At 33.7% G+C, this 23,142-nt stretch overlaps 1 protein-coding gene across 1 annotated transcript; it reads right to left on the minus strand.

Moving 5' to 3' along the window:
* Positions 1–16,878: 16,878 nt before the first annotated feature.
* LOC133287276 (nucleoside-triphosphatase-like) lies at positions 16,879–21,691 on the minus strand. Its single transcript, XM_061484847.1, has 9 exons — positions 21,428–21,691; positions 21,209–21,337; positions 20,679–20,735; positions 20,450–20,542; positions 19,222–19,427; positions 17,883–17,974; positions 17,448–17,662; positions 17,146–17,335; positions 16,879–17,021 (listed from the first exon to the last, which is right to left on the minus strand). Exons 1-9 carry the CDS (start codon positions 21,689–21,691, stop codon positions 16,879–16,881), a joined length of 1,389 nt encoding a protein of 462 aa, XP_061340831.1.
* Between the last annotated feature and the right edge of the window lie 1,451 nt (positions 21,692–23,142).

Raw genomic sequence — 23,142 nt, forward strand, 5'->3', positions numbered from 1 at the left:
TCATGTAAAAAGATGAACATGAACCCTAAAATGAACCATGTTGAATTCGGCCATGTCATGAAATGGTAGGGTTTGATGACAAAAAAAATGTTAAGAAGTTGTTAAGTATGGAAAAATACTAAGAAAGACTAACTAAATGGGTTATCTCTAAGTGAAACTCACTAATCTTGATTAAGGATGGCTTAAAATCCTAATTAACCTAACTAAGAAAATCTGCCCCCTTAAGTATACAAGGGTTTAGTTGTGTTAAAAATAAGGAAATTATGAATTAGTGGATTAATTAAGGGTAGGGATTAATTAACTAAAGAAAGGACAAAGAAACAAGCTTAAAAACCCTAATTAGCTCACTAATCAATTCAACCTTGTAAAGTGAAGTTAGGGTCACTAGGTTAAAATTTATAATAAGACCTTATTAGGACACTAATCTAGTGGTTAAGTGAGGTGAACTATGCATAATACACTAATTAATTATTAAACCCTAAAATTAGACTCAATTAGGGTTTAGGAGCACTAATCATGCAATTAGGAAACTTAAGGTACCATGACATAATATGATTAAGTGGGATTTTTAATTAAACCTAATTAGGATTTGTTAATTAAACCTAATTAAGGAATGGAATGGTAACCTAGGTGTAGGATGGACTTAAGGATACATGACCATGTGTATTAATGAAATCAAATCCTAGATTATGGTAGGTATATTGTTCGGACAATTTGAGGATCATTAGGGTTTAGGGTTGAAAACTTTAAAGAATGATGGATTAAGGTTTGATTAAGTGTCTAACGCTTAAATCAATTTGTAACTTGGAAGAAATGAATGTGAGATTATGTAAATTCTCTATGTCTTGAATTTAAGTCTTAGAATATCCATGGATTAATATGCTTAAATTAGTAATTAAATTACTTAGAGGAAGTACAATAAGCATAATTATGAATATGTAAAAATGGAGCTTGACTTAGAAAGAGTTAAGGATTTAATTAAACATTCATGGAACCAAGAATGGGTTAGCCTCTAAATTGAACACCATGGAACCATGTTTAAGCCTTGGTTTTATGACCATTAATAGGGCAAGTAAGTGATGAAAATTGTGTTGGTCCGTTGATTAAATTCAAGAGTAATTAGTGAAGGGATTAGTTGAGGAACTAGTCTTGAATTAAGCTTAGAATTGGAAATCCAACCTTGGCAAGATTTATACATACCATTCGGCCTTGTCAAATAATTAGGACTTGGATGTGTGAAAAATTAATCTAAGTCACCTAAGTGAGCCTAGAAGATGATTATAAGTTATGTAGGTAATTGAAGAATTAGGTGGCTTGTATTAAGGCACTAAAATATGTAATAATGTAATAATTGGTCTAGACTTGTGATGGGCAAATTATTGGCATGTAAGAATGAAATGTGGAATCGTTAAGGGATTGTGTATTAATGATGTAAATGATTCCTGCTCTAGGTTTGCCTAGAGAGTTTGGCACTTGAGAGTTTACTGGAGCATACGTATTTGACTGTTGGAGTTGGGCTTGTGATAAGCTCAGTGAGGTAAGCTCCTAGTTCTAATTGCATCCTCTCTCTTGTGGCCCCACTATGATGGTGGGCATTATGATTGCATTGTGTGTAAGTATGTGGTATGATGTATATGTGCATTCATTCACATTCATATAGATGTTATATGATTCTTGATGTTATGATGATGCACTGATGATATATGTTATGAGAATCCTGACCAGTGATTATGGTATGTAAGCTGCCTATGACTTGACTTTGTGAACTATTTCATACAGAGGTTGTGTTGACTGTCTATGGCTTGACCCTAGAGTCACACATGTGTAACCATCTATGGCTTTGACCCTGGGGTTACACAAGGATGATATGATGATGCTATGTTTATGTTGTATGTCTGTATTATATGCTTTATATCTGTCTTGTCATGCAGAAAATGGGCTCAGGAGATTACAGGATCCTCTATGAACCTTGAGGTTACTGAGATGTTGTTATCTCACCCCGTTTGGGGACATTATTTCAGGTACCCAGAGTAATGGTGATGCTTCTGGGGGCAAGGCCCCCACATTGAAGTAGTGGATGATGCAGCTGATTATTTTATATTCTGTTTAGACTTTGTGATGGCATGTATGATTATTGACATGCCTAATTACCCTATGTGGAGATTACGTTATGTATTTAATTAGGCTTATGATTGTACCTTTAGAGCCATGGATTATTTACTGATACTTTTATATTTCTGAATTAATATAGACTTGATATGTGTATTCAGTCATTTTGGGCATGAAGCCTATTGCTAGTATTGACCCAAGAGAGGATCGCAGTCCGTGTGGGACTTGTGAGCTGTCTGTTTAAATTCCTGTATCAATCAGGTTAACTGTACGTGTGGGACCCATGTTCCCAGTATCCGAATTACAATCGTTATGCTATCCGTGAGACTCCGTCAGGAATGACACTTGATGTTATATCTGGATGGTCAATGGCCACTAATACTGACTAATGAGATTAATTAGTAGATGTATGTTTTAGATTTACGCTTTCGCAGTATCTCAAGTGAACGTTTTTTAGAAATATTTTCATAAAATGTTTTGAAAAAAGTTTCTTCGTATTTTCGTAAGACATTTTATTATTCTTTTAAAATAAAGTTTTCCGCTGCGTATGCTAAATATCATGTATGTTAACAACCGAAGTACTACAGAGTGTTACAACATTAATCATGCTCTAATACCTTACACTATTTCTTTAGTGTTATATGAACTATTTTGATGATTACTTGATGCCTTTGAGATACTAGTTTATTCATTTTTTTTGGCACTTTGATAATCACCGAAAAATATGTTTTCTTCACTATTCTTAAGTCATGTTTACAAGGTCTTATGTTACTGATTCAAAATTTGGCAAAACATATATCTAGTTTGACCATAGGTTGACTTTTTAATCAATAAAGGCATATTCATTTCTTTGCACTTTTTGATGATGCTAAAAGGGGGAGAAATATGTTCGAAATATGTTGAGATTGAGAAATTTTGTGTTTCATTTATTATTTTTCAAAGGGGGAGAAAGTTGACTTTTTAATGAGAATTGTAAACTTTTTACCTAGTACTTTACTAACGGGGAGCATATAGTTAGGGGGAGCTTCTTAATTCTGATTTCATTTGCCACTAACCCTATTTCTACATGAAGTGTTTGTCATCATCAAAAAGGGGAGATTGTTGAACCATAGGTTTCCAAGTTTACACATTTGAAGTTTTGATGATTACAAAGCACCAACAAGCTCAACATGGATGCACAAGTTAGAAGGCAGTGCAACAAGTCCCCAATGGCACTAGAAGATCAAGACAATATGCAAAAGTGAAGTAATTCAAATGTGCAAAGTCAACACCAAAGTCAAAGTTTCAAGTGAAGAAAAGACTTAGAAGACTCAAAGGATGAAGACACATGAAGATAATTGAAGATATTTTTTTATTGTGTCATGTACTTTTAGAGTCTTAGGTTGTATGAAGTTGAGTTTATTGAGTCTTTATTTCTCTAGATTGCATTTATAAGCATAAACTCATGCATACAAGTCTCACATACGTGGAACACTGTTAGATTGATGCTAGAGACATGCATTCATGTGTGAGAAGTGAGAGAGAATCAATTAGAAATAATTTGGATCAAATTCAAATTATTTTTGAATTTCTGTCATCAAATATCCGGATATAAATTTTCTGTATCGATATATAGCATATCTGGATATCCAAACCCAGAATATCCGAATACGAAGAAACACATCCGGATATTTGTCGGGAATCACATAATTATTTTTTAAATCCAAATCAAATCTTTTTATATCTTTTCTAAACTGACTTAGGTTGCTATATAATCATGATTTAGGGTTCATAAACATAAGAGAGCACATTATTACATGCATTAGAGTGGGAATCACCCAAGATCAAGGATTATACTTAAATTTGATTTCTAGATAGAGAATGCTTATTAATCTTCTTCTTCAGTTTTTCTTTTGATTTTCTGTGTAAGTCTAGATGTAGAGAGACACTCTACAGGTTTTAGTACAGATTGAGTAATTAGTTTGTATTCAATTGGAGTGATCCTAGGATTTCGATTAAGAGTGATCAAGAGGTTGGTCAAGGTCTTGTAAAATTCTAATTGTAATTAGGTTTCTGGTACAAGGAGAGTGATCCTAGGGTTTAGGTTTAGCGTGATCGGGGAGATCGCACCAGTTGGAAGCCTGATGATAGTGAAACGATCGATGACAGTCTGGATGTAGCACTCAAGTGGTAGAGAGTGAACCAGGATAAATTCTGGTGTTATCTTCTCTTCCCTTACCTTTTTACTTTCCGCTGCATATAACTCTCTTTAGTATTCTTAATGATATAAATTTGTTTATAGGGATTGAGAATTTTTGTTAATAGTTTAAAATCTCTCTTGCATGCATTCTTGAAAAATGGATTTTTCTTTTTCTTTGTTATTTGCGAAAAATTGAAAATACAATTCACCCCCTCTTGTGTTGTTATTTATAACACCTCGTATTTCTAGAACATATATTTATATATTAAAATATGGATTAAAGGGTGGGATTAGTGAAAATCCTAAATTAGGGGTCAAAATGCGTAAAAAGGGTAAAATGGTAATTTGTCAAACACGTAACCTTAGGAAAGTAAAATGGAGTAGGAGGTCTCAAATGAAAAAATTAACCCTGGAAATGGATTTAGAACGAAAAATTGGGTGGTTAGGCAAGTTTCTGGAAATTTGGTAAATAGTATTTTTACCGAGTAAAAATATCGCGCTACAGTTGCACCGTAAAGCGTGTCAAATGAATTTTGAGCTATAGGTTTGAATATAAGTTATAAATGGTATATAGGACTAGGAAATATGATTTCTGGTGAAAATTGAGGAAAATTAGAGTGTTTTGGGAAGCGTGCCCACAACGCGCATAACAGCTTAAAACTGTGATTTCTCCGAACGACCGGAAAACTCCGGATTCATCTGATCAAGGACAATTAAAAGACAATGGTTAATGTTAAAAATTAGAGTTTCTAAATAGTATATGAATTTTTGGACGTTTAGTGGAATAAGCGGGAGATTTGAATTAATTTGAATCGCGTGAGGTGGTGGTCGGACCCACCCCACTTGAGTGAGCTTAAGACACCTAAGCCTAATCACTATTCATCACCACTCTCACTTTTTCTCTCTCTCTAAGCCGCGGGTTTTCAAAGAAAAAGGGGGGAAGGCTTTGGTTGATTCTTGGTGATTTTGTCACCAAATCCAAGAAAATTTGTCATCAAACTTCATGTAAACGATCATCCGAACACAACCATACCATCTACAAGCCTTGAGACTCACTAAATTTGGAGAAATTCCACATATTTAGCAGCGGCCATTGAAGAAATTTTGGAGTTCTTGAGTTGTTTGATCAAGCTATTACTTGGATATCACTTGGAGGAGTCCTAGGCCTAGCTTGTGGGTAAGTTTCAACACATTTCATTGGTTGAATCATTAGATTTGAATTTGGTGACCTAGGGTTGATATGCTTGGATTGATGTAGTTAGAGAGCTCAAATTGAAATTGTGTATTAGATAAAAGTGGCTTAGAATGATATTTTAGAGTGATTGAACTCATAAAAATTATTGAAAAATTATTTGGTAACTTAGGCAATTTTGATGATGATGTTCATGACTTTGTGAAATAGCTTGGTTGTAGGATTGTGTAATTGAGTTGTGGAGTATTTGTATGAGTTAATTATAAGATTATATGATGTGTGAAAATGTGAAATTGGATTGAATACCCCTAGGTATGTGGGCATGAACAATTCGGCCATGTGAGGGCATGTAGGGTTTGATGATGTAAAAATTGTATAATTGTTGTTGTATGGTTGTGAGTGGTGTTTAAATGGATTGTATGTTGGTGTGATGTAGTGAAATTGGAAGAAAAAATATTGGATGTGTGTGTGTGTGTAATCGGCCATTTAAGGGAAATTAAGGAAAATTAGGGTTGTGATGGTATTAAATTGAATTAAGAACTTGAATTGGAGTTATGGTGAACTTAGGAAACCACTGGAACCTTAAAATAAAATTAAGAAAATGGATCGGTAATTTTGAAGCCATTGGTCGAACCTATACTTGTGGGGGTGGGATTTTTGGTGCTTTGTAATCTTGTTGGTTGCACCTTGTATTGATGATCCTTGCGTGATCATTGTAGGTTTCCTCCCACGGATGTAAATTTGGAGCTTTGAGCTTGGTGGGTTGCCTTTGGTCCTTGACCAAAGGGATTGTGGTAAGTTGTTATGAACATATGCATGAATACTTTAATAAGCATGTATATGTCTTGGTTGATTATAATTGTAATGGAAATGGCCTATGTGGAGGCATTTCTTGTGAACCAAGCTCGGTGGTACTGTGAGTTAGAGCTACCAAGAAAGGGAGTTGGCATCAGGTAATCCCTTGGTACTGGAGTTTAGTCCTCGTGTGTGCTCCACCATGCCCCTTAAGGGTAGTGGTTGGAGGTGTATGTTGGTAATATAGTGTAACATGTTCATGCATTATTGTATGTATAGTGGTACATAGGAAGTACCGTGTTTCTGGCAAGTAGACTGTTGCCTTCGAGGGTAACAGTCTTCCACTGGATAGGTCTCCATAAGGGAGTTTCAGTTGACCTGGTGTCATGGGGTGTCATCCGTTGAGGAGCACTCTTGGAAAGTCTCGAGAGTATATGGATGGAGGGTGCCTTGGTTGATGTTCTGGGAACACTTCCTTAGATAAGAACCCGTAGGCTATATGTCGAGGCCAATAAGCTGGATGTTGCGTGGTTTTGGTGTCGACCATTCCAGCTTCATCGTATTTTTACTCCCTATTCTTCCCTACTTCACTAAATCTCTTGCTTTATCCCTTTTTGGATGTTGTGGTATATTGTTAATGTACATCTGAGTGAGCCATTGGGCGGAGTAATCTCCAGAACCTCTGGGTTACTGAGATATATTCATATATCTCACCCCATTTTGGGAACTTTATTTCAGGTAGTAGCAGCGAAACTGGAGCGGCAGGCAAGAGGCCCGTAGGATGATCATGAGAGCTTAGAGCCATTTTGCATTTTGTGGCCATTGGGCCATGAACAATATCCCTAGACTTAGGACATGAACATTGTATGTGATTTAGGATTATTCATATTGTTATCTTTGTTCATGTCATATTTTGTCTAAGTTTAGTCATGATTTACCATATTTTATTTTGAGGAATTCATCATGTTGTATTTGAAGAATTATTGTAAATTGTTGTAGATGGAGAATTGTAATTGTAATATTGGATCTTGTGTAATATTGAAGCATGTTATATGATGAAAGGGAAATAGGCCTATTTTAGGATTATGATTATGTGTATGTTTAAAGATTGCATGCAAATGGATTAATGTGATTGAAATAAGTTTAACTTTGAGAAAGTAAGCATGGATTATGTATATTAAGTAAATTAATATTAAATGTTATGGGTTGTAAGAGCACCAAGTCATTGCTGGTCCTTGAGTGCCACCTGTGTCTATTAGGTACCCTTGATGATAGATAACACACTTTAACAAAAGTGGTATATGTTGGAAAAACAAAGGAGATGCTGGCAAAATTTCTATAAAATAGCAAATTTTGGGTGAATTTTGGGAGAGCATATCTCCCTCCACAGAAGTCCAATACGGACGTGTCATAAACCTTTTGAAGATTGAGATGTCAACTATCTTGTGTCAAAATTTGAAAACCATAGGAGTAGCACACTGCCCTGTAGGGGCCGTTGAACACAGACTACCCAGAAATCCCCTGCACTTGGGGCTGTCTGGACCGGTCTCTGGGAAAATTATTCTCGCCTCAATTCTTGGTCAAATTAGGTCAATGAAATGTCAAATTGAAGCTTGAGGTGTATAGTTTAATGTAAAAAGAGTGAGGCTGTTTGGAGCCCTGTTTGAGGATGGTTAGCAGATTTTTCATGTCCAACTTCAAACGATGATAACTGAAGCAAACGAGACCTTTTTGAAGCGTGTGATAGCTTGTTGGAAAGATAATTAAGTCTAGAATAACATACTAAAAGATGAGAGGTTTGAGACACGCGAATTTCCTGCAGTATCCAAAATACTAAACCATATTCGGATAGGTAGAAACCGTAAAAGTGATATTTATGCTAAGTGGGTTTATGGGAACCCCTTAGTGACTTTAGAGAAGTATCATATGATAGTTAGGCAATTAATATTATTATTCCGCAATTAGTTTTCAGTTACGGTCACAGTTTTTATTTATTACGTTTTATTATTGTTTTAAATGCTCGCGTAATGAAAAGAAAAAAAGTTTACTCGCGTTTTTATAATTGAACTGTTGTGATTGTAACTGCGCTTAATATCATAATCAATGTTAACAATACTGGTACGTAACAGGCTGTTACATTATTTAGCTATTCTTTCTTTACATTTAAACTTCCGTAATCTCACCGGTACACATTTTTACTGCGAAATACACTACAGTTATACTTTTTCCAAAAAGTGATTTAATTTAAATAATTATAAATTCTATCTAATTATCCTCTTTGAATTATGGAAAAATTTCCTAAAATCATAATTTATTATTAAATTATTAAAATTCTAATTTAACTGTGCAGGTTCTTACTCAATATAATAAAATCCAATAAATTGAAGAATTTTTTTGATCTTCAATGTATAATCATATGAATTTTCAATAATATTTCGCATTATATTTGACCGAGATAGTCCAACCGGTCATACCAAATAATAAATCTATTATAATCAATATCCTTTTGATTTACCAATGCATGTTTTTCAATCATGCTAATAGTAGTGTAGTATAAATCGAAAGAAAAGCCGGTAATTTTTCCTTTTTTTTAAGGAGTAGGATATTTTTACTACCAAATAATGTTACTATCATATCTTAACCGTTGATTTTCGCCAATCAACGATTATCATTAATTGCGAATTAATAATTAATTAATGAGTTTGATTTGTGGAAATAATAACCGTTGATTGGCGGAAATCAACGATTAAGATTTGGTAGTGACATTGGTAGTAACATTATTTGGTAGTAACAATATCCTATCCTTTTTTTTAATATGCATTTCTTACATGTTACTTTTGTTGTAATATAAATATACTCATAATTGTCATTATAAGAACCTGCACCGTTAAATTAGAAATTTAATTAATTTAATTATGAGTTAAGAGATAAATTCCATAATTGACCTTGAATATTTTTGAGAGAGCTTAAATAATTATTGTAAGTGATTAATAATGTTGAAAGTCGCTTTTCTGACGGGAAGTGCAGATACCGATTCTGCCTCACGGTATAAGTGCGTACCGATGAAGAATCTAAAAAAATTATGAAAAGTATGTATATATCACTAGAATAATATCTAGGACTAGTATACAAAGTTTGGAGTCAAAATAATGAGAAGTGACGTCAGGACTGATACCGGCTACGTAAAAGCGCATACCGGCTACGTAAAAGCGCATACCGGCAAAGTGCTGCGAAAATTATAATAAAAATATGATAAATCCTAGAAAAATGACTAGGTTCAGAATCTAAAGTTTGGGATTAAAATAATTAGCGGAGCTATTAGCGCTAATATCGACGATTAAAACTTAATGTCCCTATATATACTAATTGCACAAAACCCTAGGCCATATTTCTAAAGCTACGTGAGGCTTCCTTGTTGTTGATCATCCTCCACCATTTCATTGCCTCCCTCTCTTGAAAACTCACCAAGGAACCACCTTTTCTCTTTGGTTTTCATCCTTAATTTTGTGAACACCTTGTAGCTTGTGTTGGGTGAGTGAGAGGCTCATGCTTCTGAGTGTGTGGCTGCTGTTGGTAGAGGTAGCAAAGTGGGCGGCCCGCCCAACCCCGCCCCACCCCGCCATCAACCCGCCAAAAAATGAGTCAGCCCGCCCTGCCCCGCTTTTGAAAGTGGGCTGAAAAACTCAGCCTGCCCCGCCTATGCTTGCCATCAACCCGCCAAAAAATGAGCCCGCCCCGCCCCGTTTGGCGTGTTGGGCAGGTTGGTCCGCCGAGCCGAGCCAATTTTGCCAGCTCCAGCTGTTGGTGAGGGGTTGAGGGCGGACTCCATTGAGAGTTTTGTGGAGGCCATTTCTTTGATTCTTGTTGTCTCAAGAAGCCATTTTTGTAACAAAGAACCTAGCTTGGATAGCTATTTTCGTGGTCCTTGAAGTCAGCACCATGGGAGCTACATAGAGAGCTCCAAGAGCACCCATCTTTTCTATTTTGAGCTTTGGTGTATGTCCTTGAACCTTGTTCATGAGTTTTCTTTGATAAAAGTTGAGTCTTGCCCTGTAAAATGAGATGAGTAGGTAACCAACTTAAACACTTGCTTAAATGTGTCTAAAAATGCATGCTTGGACGTCTGGAAGGTTTAAAAATGGAACCTTGAAGGGATATCTTCGCGAAAATGCAAAACTGTATTCTGTCGCGAAATATCCGGATATTTGGTTGGTGATATCCGGATATGGATATCTGGATATTGGGTCTGAAAATATCTGAATATGGATATCCGGATATTGGGTCTGGAAATATCTGGATATGGATATTCGAATATTGGGTCTGGAAATATCTGAACATGGATATCTGGATATTGGGTCTGTGAATATCTGGATATGGATATTCAGATATTGGGTTTGTGAATATCCAGATATTGATATCCGGATATTGATATCCGGATATGTCCCCGAGGAATATCGGGATATTCTGGGAAAAATCATGTTTTAAGCTATTTTACCCAAACAGAAGCGTGGGTTGGGTTTCTGGACCCTTAAATGATTGTTATGAACCTTTGGAATAATTTAATTAAGTCAGAACCAATAATATTAAAGGCTTATGGCTTTGAGAGAAGCCTACGGTCATTAAACGAAAAATGAAACGTTGTCTTTATGTCATAAACTTTTAGATTATGAATGTTGATATGATTGCTGGTATAAACAGACTGTGAGAATGTTGTTTGTGGACCTTGGACTGGGTTGGATTCTTGAGTTAGATAGTTAGCTTGCGAGGTAAGCTTACTTGTCCTCGGTTTTGCGCATTGTTGGTTCCACCATACCTCATGAGGGATGGTTTATATGCATGATGTGTTTTCATGAAATGATGTTTATTGAAATGCTTTTGAGCTGTTAAGTGCAAATGCCTTATGATATGTATGTGATGTTCCGCCTAGACAGTAAGCCTGAGTATGTAGCATCATACACTATGGTTATCCTGTGGGTAGGTACAAGTAGCGTCTTGTACTGTAGGTTGTAGACGTATGTAATCCCTACTTTTGTTCTCTGGCCAATAAGATTTTGACACACATGACATGATTATATGCTGCGTTGCACTGATTTCTGAACTTATACTGTTATACCGCTTTTTGAACTTATATTGCACATGTAAGTGAGCTTGGGGTGGAGAGATCCTTGAGGACCCCTTGTTTTACTGAGATTTCTTTTTAGAGATCTTACCCCACGTTTGGGGCATTTTTTCAGGTTCAGGTACCTCAGGGGTTGATACCTCGGGCGGCAGGAAGCCGGAGCTTAGTTGACCGATGCATGCGTATTTATGCTGATATACTTAGATGCTGATTATGTTTTATTGTCATTATACTGATATTTGAGGTGAGACTTTGTTGCCTTATTTGGTGAGCATAGGGATTGTCCATGCCACATTGATTTTGTTTTGTTTATTTAGACTCGTTATGTATAGTGAATCAGGATTAGGTCCGGTCTACGTGTTGTAGTTCCGTGACTAGATACACATTTATTTAATGAGGTTATTCAGTTAGCTTTTATTGCAATTTACATACAGACATTATTTTGGAAAAAGATTAAGTAATCAACTTCTTAATAATAATGACGTCATAATTGAAAAGAAAAAGTTAGCTTCCGCATTTAATTAGCTGCGCTACTGCCATATGTATGTTTAATACGCCGGGTGCACACGGGGGGTTACAGTCATCATTTGTAGTACCTATATAAAAGCCATTTTGGCGAATATCTTTGAAACTTAATAAGTTTCTTAGGGACTTACTACAAAGTAATGCATAATTTATAATGAATTTGGTCCCCTCAGGTAATAAAAGACTTGCTCATCTGAAGCCTTCAATCAATTTTGTACTACCGATTATTATGTTAAATTTGCTTCTTCCATTACCAAATAAGAGGAATATCCATATTCTTCATTAAAATAAAATAAAAAACATTAAAAGACATGTAGATGAAAAGAAATAAATACTAAATGAAGAATTACATTTAAAAGAAACGAACTAATTAAATAACATAACATCAATTATTATCTTCAAGAAAGTCTACAACATCCAGAAGTTTAATATCTGTGAGGCCACTAAAATCATCTTCTTCATAGGAAAAATTTGCTTCAGTTTCATCATTTTTTAAGGTCAAATTTTCCTCCACACTATTTTCTTTCTCCTTGATTGAGGCTTGATAAAGCTTGAGAAAATGTTCTGGAGTACGATAGATTCGTGCCCAAGGCCTTTCATACCATATCGATGGCAGATATTATCTTTACTCCTTGAAAAGTTACTTTTAGGGCCCTTATTGTTCTCTTGTTTATTTCCATAATGATGCCGATAAAAATTTGGCCCCTTGCCTCGCCCACGTCCACGTCCGACGCATCCATGACCACAACCAGGACTATAATTTTGTCTCTTTTCAAGCTTATTATGAGTTGTTGCTTTTTCATCAAGGAATGGAGCAGATCCAATGGGACGAACTTCATGATTTTTCATTAATAGCTCATTATTTTGTTCAGCCACGAGGAGACATGATATCAATTCAGAATATTTCTTAAAGCCCTTTTCATGGTACTGTTATCGCAAAAACACATTTGAAGCATGAAAAGTAGATTTTTTTTGCATTAAGTCATCATTAGTAATATTTTCTTCGCATAACTTTAATTGAAAACTAATTTCAAAATTGTAGTGTTGTACTCGCTTATAGTTTTGAAATCATGCAACCTCAAATGCATGAAATCATTGCGAGCTTTAGGTAGGATGACCGTCTTTTGATGGTCTTACCTTTCTTTTAAATTATTCCACAATTCAAGTGGATTTTTCACAGTCAAATATCCTACTTTTAACCCTTCATGGAGATTATGGAGAAGGAAAATCATGGTCTTTGCCTTATCTTGATTGGATGCTTCCTTTTCTTTCATAATTGTATCCACAACACCCTTTACATCGAGGTGGACTTCAGCATCAAGGACCCATGCCAAATAATATTTGTCCATTATATCAAGAGAAGCAAATTCAAGTTTTGCAAGATTTGACATGATGTTGTCTAATATAAAAGAAAAATAAGAGTTAAAATAAATTCCATTTTGTACACAAGGCTTATTCTTAATAACATATATAAACAATACAATAATATTTGAAACATATTCTAATAGCGGTAACTTTAAATCATAAATTTGAATGTATCAATATCATAAATGCTGAAACAAAATGGAAACTTTAAATCATGAATTTTAAAAAATATAATAATATTCTTTATTATGTTTATAAATACTGAAATGGTTTTAATTAAATAACTTTATAACACGTTTTTTTCTTTAAAAAATAGTTTTAAATTATTTTAATTGCCATTAGTTCCTTACATATTCAAAAATAAAAATAGTAAACAATCACAATCATAATTCTAATCACAATCATAATCATCATATCTTTAACCACAAAGAAAGAACATAAAATTTGAAATATAATTCTAAAAACAGAAGAAAAAATTATAATAAAGAAATATAAATCATAAGAAACATTAGCCTAATTCTAATAATACACCCAAATGATACAAAAGAGCATCATTAACCATAAAAAAATAAGCAAAGATAAAGAAACAAAAAAGAACACCAAGGGAACAAAAAAAGGAAAAATAAAATAAATCATGACAAAGTGTTGATAAAGAAAATGTAATAAACTACACAAAACAGTCAAGTTAGTTCTAGTTAGAAATTCTGAGAGTCATCCAATTTCTTTTCTTGTAAAAACCTAATAAAATATTATTGGTTCATAAAGTCCACCCCATTGAAGCATGTTGTGGGGTCATTAGTAGTACGTCTCCACCATTTCCAGTAAATGGAATTTAAAGGTAAGAAAGTGTGTTCATTTATCAAAAACAAAAATAAAAACATGTAGTTGAGAAAATCAAAGCAAAATTGAAAGATAGATAATTCCAAAATGAACGAAAAATAGATCCAACGGTACAATCAGAAAATGGATTGGAAGAAAAAAAATGGTACTTGTGTTTATTGATTTTCCTGATCTAAAACAGAAAATAGATGTGGACGAAGGAGAGTGCAATCGACGATGAATGGCGTGGTGGGGACCGACCAAGCTTCGATCGATCAACAGCGTGGTGATAAGGTCTAAGGTCTTTTAATCAGTGTGACGATTCTCTTTTGAGGCAAAGCTTCGTGCTGATAACGTGTTGTAAAACAAAAGTAATTAGGAGAAAATATAGAAATAAGAGAGAGATAGGAGAATATATTCTTCTTGTATGATAGTTATATTGAAGTTTTATACATGCCTCTATTTATAGACTCACAAGACAAGGCACAGTAGAATAAATGATCATAATTACATCTTTAGTGATTACAATTAGGGATTAAATATCCAACGCTCATATCCAATGCTCATATTATTATGGACAGTTAACGGTCATATTATTTATAACAATTATCACAAGATATTTTCAAAATCATGTGAAGTAACTATTCTTTGTTGTAATATTCTTCCACGTCCTATATGTTGCACCACACACATTGCAGGGTTCATTTCCATCTCGCACCTTATAAAATTTGCATTCCAATAGTCTATATAAGGCACACCCATACATGTTGGAAAAGAACATACACTCTATCATTATTCTGCCAAATTGCGCCTAGACTTTCTCCTTATCTATGCCACATATATCCCACACCACCTCCTCTCTTCACCGTGTACACGGTGGAAACTACCACACATCACTCTTGACTTATTTGCACTAAGAACTGATGACCCTTATACCAGCACCTCTAAATCAGTCCATACAACAATAGTTAATTCTCTTACAGTGTTGCAAATCTCCGGTCAGCACTTCAGACCATTAACGAGTACATAGGTCAACACTTCAAACCAAGTAAAATAAAACATCTAATGAAGTTAGTGAAAAAAAGATTTCCCTCAGGGGACGTTTGGTTAAAGTTTTTATTTGGTTCCCATCTATCTTGAAGTGATATTCTATAATTGCTTTATTTGGTAGAAAGATTAAAAAAATTTAGCTATGCTTCTCTTTTCCCCATCCTTCACAAGTATGTGCAAAATCAAAAGCAAATCATGGTAGAACTTTACCATTTAGGACGTGTTATTCCTAGAAAACTAGCTAAAATGCAAAAAGGTGAATGAAGAGTGTTACCATATTGCCCTCTTCTAAGTACACATGTCTACATCTCTAAAATATCAAGAGTTATTTTTGGTATTTCAACACATTTACCCATCATTATTTCACCTTCAACCAAACAAAGACTCACAAAATTTAACTCAATTTCCCTGGTAAAATTTTGACCAACCAAACAACTTTTTTTAACTTTCTTACCAAACTCATTTTCCAACCATTTCCCTAGTAATTACATTTTCCTAGTATTCAAAAAACTACTCCTTAACCAAACTTCCCCTTAAGGTTTTAGGGCAGTAAAGAAAAAAATTCAAATACTTGCCAACTATCTAACAATAATAACAACTAGCTAAAAAAAGAATACAGAATATATATTTTCTTCAAATGCAACTTTGATGTCTATATTATCTAATTCTTCGGTTTTTTAATCCTTGGAGGGGGGATTCTCTGACCTAGCCAAGATGGTTGGAGGACAAATCTTAGTGTAGCTCACTCCTGATGAGTTGGGACGGTCATCTAGCTTAGTGATGGGCTTCTTGGTTTTCCCTAGCAAGCTACTTGCCCAACAATATAGTGTTCTTCGTATGCTTGAGTTAGTGCCCTTTTTTCAACCATGATGTGTGCCGGGAGCAATGAGAGTTGGGAATGGTTTTGCGGGTGAAAGCTTGCTCGGAGAGACTAGCAAAATTTTGGCTGGGTGGTGATCTGGATCTCGAAGAATTAACAATGGCATAGCAAAACTTATGATTTAGTATTTTTTTTTGGAGAGATTTAAAATCTTATTCCTGAATCCGTCCAAAATTACATCTTGTGAAATATAGATGTGATTTATTAAAAAAAAAAAAAAACAAAGTCATAGCAAAGCTTACGAGTAAGTACAACCTCTTTAGTTTCTTTTAATGTTAATATGGCTAGGAACATACGGAATCAATGCCCTTATCAAAAAAGTCATACTGATAAGCATTGAACCTGTCAACTCACCAACTCTGCACAAATAAGACATTTCTCTTTGTAAGCCAATTACATGCTACAAATAATTTATCTAAACACAGGGTAAGGTATTAGGTATTAGGCATTAGGCATTAGGCATGTATTTAAATCATTTTATTTTACATTCAAAATAACTTATGATTAAAGAGAACTCACGAAAAGAAAAGAAAAAATTCCAGGTATATTAATATGGGAAAAGTGTTTGTCATTTTAAATGACAGAAAGTTATGTCATTTTAAGAGAGATACAGACACAGAAAATTTGAATTTTAAATTAAAAAAAACCACTCACTTTCTCTCTCCCATGATTTCCGTTTTTCTGTGTCTATCTCTCTCCTAAAATGACATAACTTATGTCATTTAAAATGACAAACACCAAACCCAATTAATATAGACAGTAAATGGAAGGAAATTCAAGAATTAGGAAAGAAACGATTTTTATTTTAGAGTCGATACATGCTACACATGGCACTTCTTTAAAGTTTAAATGAAGTACATTAATTTCTCAAATTTAGGTAATGATGATACGGCTTCAATGGCACTACCTAGGGGCCATGCTGCTTCCACAAGAGAATCCTGATACTGAATTTGTCTCACCAACGTAATCTCCTGCCAGGGATCAATGCCTGCCAACAAATGGAATTGCAATCAATGCAGCAACATGATATTACTTTCGGGAAAAAAAAAAAAAAATTATCAACTCTACATAGATATATGACTATTCCAATGCCAATAATTATGAAAACATACCAAATGCATCAACGAGTAATGTATATTGGTATACAAGATCCATGCATATATAGGGAGTGTCTCCATCCTTAAGACGAGGAAAAGTGGATTTGGCATCTTTTAGTTCTGTCTCGCAAGCTAGCTTTGCTGCATTCTCAAAATCCACAGGACGAACTATGGCATTGGGTGCGTTTGGATCAACAAAACCAGCCTATGAACAAACAATGTGATTAGCATGGCCGTGCAGTACCATTAATTAGAAGATGAAATTAATGAGTTTCAGACTTGTACTTATTTCAAGATTGAATAGATTTAATGGATACCTCATCAGCTAGTTCAAAGAAAAACGATGCAACAAAAAAGTTGTTTTCTCCATTTCCCCCTCCACCATTCCATATCCCACCGAAAGTGCATTTTTTATATGAACATGTCCCATTAACATTGAGAGCCTCAAGAACTACTTGTTTGCATTTGCTGAAGCTTGAGCCAGAATGGGGAGCTGAGGCCTTATACTCCACTCCTCCATATTTGTAATACCCTTTGAAGAACAAAAAGTGTAGTTCTAATAGGGATCATATGCTAAGAAGAACGAAAACATATATATAAAGAATTTCAAATACATGTGAGATTCAGTTACTAAGTACCTTTCTCTCTTGAGACAATTAATTGTATGGTTATATATTATTGAGAGCAGGATAAGGGGACTTAATATAGAAACAAAATCATGTTTATGCAGAAACAGAGAAGCCAATGTTTACCATCAAAGCCCTCTAAAATACAAGGGTTTTCAGAACCATCTGTAACCTTTAAAATCTCTGCACGAGCTGCTAGTAATCCAAAGCGCAAGTAACTGAAAACAAGATGTTACAACGTATTAGACATGGCACATAGTATTATACTGAATATAAAATTTTGGAGGACTATTTTTCCATTGGTATCATAGACAATGACTATATATATATATACATACACATTGTGGCTCGGGTCACAATTATAGCCCCCATATATGTTGAATTGTTCCAATGTTGGGGAGAGCAAAAAGATTACTCATATAAGATCTTGTTTAACAACATTTATCTGGTTAATAAAAAAAGAAAAGAAAAGAAAAAAGAACATAGGTTTTTAATTACATGTAGAGAACTATTAATGTGATATTACATAAATTTAAAAATAAACATAAATAAACTCAAGCTTCTAATTAATATATACGCAAAATATTGTTATCCTGAAAAAGAAAACAAGCCGATAACATTAAGAGAAAAGCTACTCATAAAACTCTTTATGAAAAAAACAGAGGCACACATTTTATGTAAGAAGTTAGATGACGGACATTTTATCAGATTAGTAGCCTATAATTAAATAACTGAACTCTTACATGTTAATTAGATGATGCATATATTATTGTTTCACTATAAAAATAATGAAAAAGTAGCAAATTATCCCAACGTACTAACTCGGTTTCTGTCTGTAGGCTGTATAAAGTAATAATTTCAATTCAAAAGCTTAAGTGAGGTTATATTAATAGTTTTATAATTATATTTCACTAATATGTCTTCTTAACTTGAAGTGTGGATAATGCATTGGATCCTGTTTACTTGTATTAAGAAATTTCATAATATTTAATTATTTTTTTAATAGAATGGAGGGTAATAAAGATTGAATTCGTAACTACATTACTGATTTTATATTATATTTCTCTAATAACTCTTTTTAAGGGATTTTTTTTAAAAAAAATACTAAAATATGACTCTGAAGAATCAAATATTCTTTACCGGGTCAAATCTTGGAATATTTAATTTGTGAGAGTGACAAAGGATAAGAGTACCTAGACAGTGGCATATATACCGATCTAGCTTGAGACAGTTGGTACTACCGGGACACGTTAAGCTTTTTTGTGCCCTTTTAAAGTTATCATAACTATTCCAATTTTGATGTAGAAAATATACTACCATAATATGTTTTTATCATTTCATATTTACACTACACCAAAAAAATAAGTTGAAAATCAAAACTCTATTATTCTGTAGTAATGCTCTTCGACATGTATATTTGATCATATATCACACAACAGTATCTAATAAAGTAAGAAGGAAAAACCTGTGAACATAGAGATAATATTTCTTTCCCTTGAGGAACAACTCCGTTATGTATGGATCCGTTCCCTCAGGCACTTTTGGAGCCTTTGCAGCATCTTTCTCTGAGACTGCATAAGCCATTTGAACAGACCCACCTCCAAGATCAAGTATTGCTGAAGTATTTGAATAATGCTTTCCCAAGTTTCCCAATAGATAGTTAATAGTCACCTAAGAAAATAAAAAACAAGATAAGACTAAATTACACTATATTTATTCATGCACGCTGTCGCATTTATCTCCTTTCCACCGTTCTTTGGAGTTTCGTTATTACAAATTTTTATCAATAGAATGCCAGTCATGAAATCCAAGTTAAATTACGTTTGGCAACAACCGTAGAAGATTGAATATTGTGCGATCTGAATTACACAATTTCAACAACTTATAGCTAGTTTCCCACGGAGTGGAATTTGTGTCAGTGGGGCCTATTAGGACAAGCCCTTCGTAGATTGAGTAAAAACAACAAACTGGCCCAAAGTACCGAAATATGTAAAAATGGTCGGAATTATTAGGAAGAAAATGAGAAAAGCAAAAATGGGGAAGAAATATTTGTTAATTAAAGTAGCCAGTGCGAAATCATGATTTCATCCCAATAAATGTTGGTTAAACAAAAATGCACTTTTTAAAAACATAAAGTATATAATATGGATTTAATGTTTATACTTTTGCTGCTGAAAATTTTTCTATACCACACTCATATAAAAAATAAATGAATTTCACTAATCTTTTCTCTTTCTTGTCTAATGAATAAGTGAATTTCACTAATCTTTTCTTTCTGTTCTCTTTATCACGGAAACTCTTCACTTTTTTGTAAATGTGATAACATCAAAAGCAGAAATATATTTTTCCATATAATATGTGATATTTGTTGAACAAAGTTATGCAATTTTTAAAAGGAATTTATAAATATAATGTTATAGGAAAATCAGACATCATGTCATAGAAAGACTAAAAGTGAACCCATTTGTTTTTTTTTTTTAAATAAAAAATAAAACATCACACATATGATATGGATAGGTCTGCTAGAAAACATTTCACTTTTCCTTCGACACGAGGAATTGAAAGCCCTCTTTAAAATATTACCATGATCTACAAAATTGTATTGTGACGCTAGCTAGTGTTAATTCTTTTAGAAAATAAAACCACAGGTCCACAGGGGCAACACAAAATAAACTCCCGAATCACATTCATACCCACATATATGCTCCTTCTTGGGTTCCACTCAACACCGAAACTGCATTTGATTCAACATTCAGTGTGCTTCTGTTCTTGAACATATTCCTAACCTTCAATATATGAAAGTGAAAGCTATGAAAAGTTAAAATAATGGGGGTATAGCTGTTAAAGCAGTGAATACGACATCATAAGCTTCTTCTTCTTTTTTAGTACAATACATCATAAGCTTTAACTATAGGTATTTACCGCCTCCAAGATCCTGTCAGCAGCATCCCCTTTCAATGTCCTCAAACCTGCTGTTGCCTGCGTTACCATTACCATATTTATAAAGATGCAGTTTTCCTTTATCCAAAAAAATTTTAAAAAAAAGAAAAAATTCAAGAACCAGCATAAGAATCCAGTTTATATATATATATGGGAAATATTACCCTATCTGACGTGAGAGAATTTTTCTTTCATGCACTCACAAATCAAGGGTGGGCCCGCTTTTTATTTTTTTTCTCTCCTCTATTCTTTCTTCTCTAAGAAAGAATTATCTCATGTTTAATATTTTCCTATATATATATATATATATGTGTGTGTCAAATGTGTTTCTTATATTGCATGAGATATTTTTTTTTGTGTAAGACACAAAAATGGATGAAACTCACTTTTTTTCTCTCTCTCCTTCTTAGTGGGTGTCATCTATTTTTTTTTTTGTTATATAAAACAAATTATCTCGTACAACTTGACAAAAATCAAACGCTATGTATATATGAGTTCACAGAAATACCCACTCCAAGTTTAACGGGTGTCCTGGGATGCAACTCTTCAGGAACAACACTTTCTGCTTCCTCTAAAAGGGGAGTTAGAGAATCTGCGGCTTCTTGTGGATTCTCAGCGTATGCACTCAAACCTGGTTTAGTCTGCAAGACAAATCAAGAGTAAGAAGTAAAGAGAATAATGTGTCACTTGAGATGAAAGAATTCATCTTTTGTCATGTGAGTTATTATGACCTTAACATAAAGCTCAAGATCTTCCCCAATATGGAGGAGATGTAAGTGCTTGTTGAAACGGTAGACATGTACACGACTTCCTGTACTTCCAGCATCGAAGATTGCCGCATAGGATTCGTTGATGACTTTCTGATTGAGATAATTGGGGGACATTTTACGATGGTTGAGAAGGTAGTAATTCCCCTTCCCATGATACAGGGAAGAAGAACTTGCAGTTGATAACATCAACCAGAATAGAAGAGTGACCAGAATTAGATAATCCATGTTCCCACAGTTGCAGGTATCTTGAACAATGATGTGCTCAGTGCTCACTCTGAGCTTGCTAAACCGCTTCGAATGTGCATAAATAAATACCAAATGCACAACGCTATTTATGAACTGAACTACGGTGCCACTTATAATATAATAATGCAGTATGTGGGCCCACACATGTTTCAATTTAATAGTGTTAGGAAATATTTTTTATAGTCCAAGATGACTTAATATTTTGGTGTTTTCTTTCACAACATCAATTTTTTTTTTTCTTTTTATGCTAGTCATTTTCCCTTTTTCTTTTTTTTTATTCTCTTATTTACGTTAAGGGTTTGGTTTGGATTTTTCTAAAGTTGGTCATGCTCCTGAGTGTGTCTTTTTTGAACTTCCTTATTTGGTTGAAGTTTTTGAAAAATTTAACCATGCATCCGTTTTGTTCGACCGTTTACATTTATGTGAAAAATTAGGAAAAGAACACGGTTAAAAAATACTTCTTGCAAGGTGGTTTTTCAAGTTGTCTAGGTTAATGGGAGAAAGAGAATCATTTCGGTGCCAAAAATACCCTTTGCTATTAGGCAACAGTGTTTGCTATAAGAGTTATTTTGTAATTTGAAGTTATTTTTTCATCAATTTTTTACTTCTAATCAAATATGAACTCAGTAAATTTAACTCAATTTTTCTGATAAAATTTCAGCTAATCAAATAATTTTATTTTAACTTTTCTATCAAACTCATTTTTTCATCAAATTTTTAGTAATTGTATTTTTCTGATAAAAAAAAATATTCTCTACTGTGTTAGAGTAAGGCTTTTACTTTTTTTTTTTTTTTGGAAACATACCTTTGTGGGTGAAGTTTCCTGAACCATATAAAGTTAACTGTGTCCGACGTGGTTGTTAAGACCTGGTAGCTCTGAGTCTCAAATTATTTTATAATTTTTTATTTAGTATTTTAGAATTGGGTCCACGAAGAATATTTTTTTCTATTTGAGGAGAATATAATAAAAGATTTTATAATTGTGTCTTGTGCTTTTCTTCCTTTTTCTTGTTTTTTCTCTTACCATCGATTCTGCGTGATTCATAAGGTTATAGTTACAGCAAAGAATGTGGGGTATCATAATCTTATGCAAGAATAATTACGTTTATATTAGTTTATTTCGAGAATAATTACTTTCTTTTTCTTTTTCTGTCTGAGTAACTTGAGAAAAAAAATGGAGAGTAATTACTAATTAGGTGTATGAGTATTTTTAAATTTGTCTACTCACCGGGATACAATATTTCTTATGGAAAGGATTTCAATTTTTTTTATAAACAGAAATTAGGTGTATCAGTATTTTTAAATTTAGAAAACAACTTTTTGTAAAACTTACATGAGTTAATAATTTAAATAAAATTTATAGTAAAATATTTTGCTTAAAATATATTTCCCTTTTTTAAATAATATGAAGTAATCATGTATTATGAAAT

Source organism: Gastrolobium bilobum, unplaced genomic scaffold (assembly GCF_033153095.1).
Source record: "Gastrolobium bilobum isolate Gb01-03AN ecotype WA unplaced genomic scaffold, APGP_CSIRO_Gbil_v1 utg65883, whole genome shotgun sequence".
Lineage (NCBI taxonomy): Eukaryota > Viridiplantae > Streptophyta > Magnoliopsida > Fabales > Fabaceae > Gastrolobium > Gastrolobium bilobum.

Bases quoted from the DNA above. Each gene is read 5' to 3' on its own strand.
- LOC133287276 (XM_061484847.1), bottom strand. From the start codon at position 21,691: ATGGATTATCTAATTCTGGTCACTCTTCTATTCTGGTTGATGTTATCA. The intron at 20,736-21,208 runs GTGGGTATTTCT...ATGGTAACGCAG, and splicing joins GGACACCCGTTAAACTTGGA to GCAACAGCAGGTTTGAGGAC. The intron at 20,543-20,678 runs GTAAATACCTAT...CATATATTGAAG, and splicing joins CTGACAGGATCTTGGAGGCG to GTTAGGAATATGTTCAAGAA.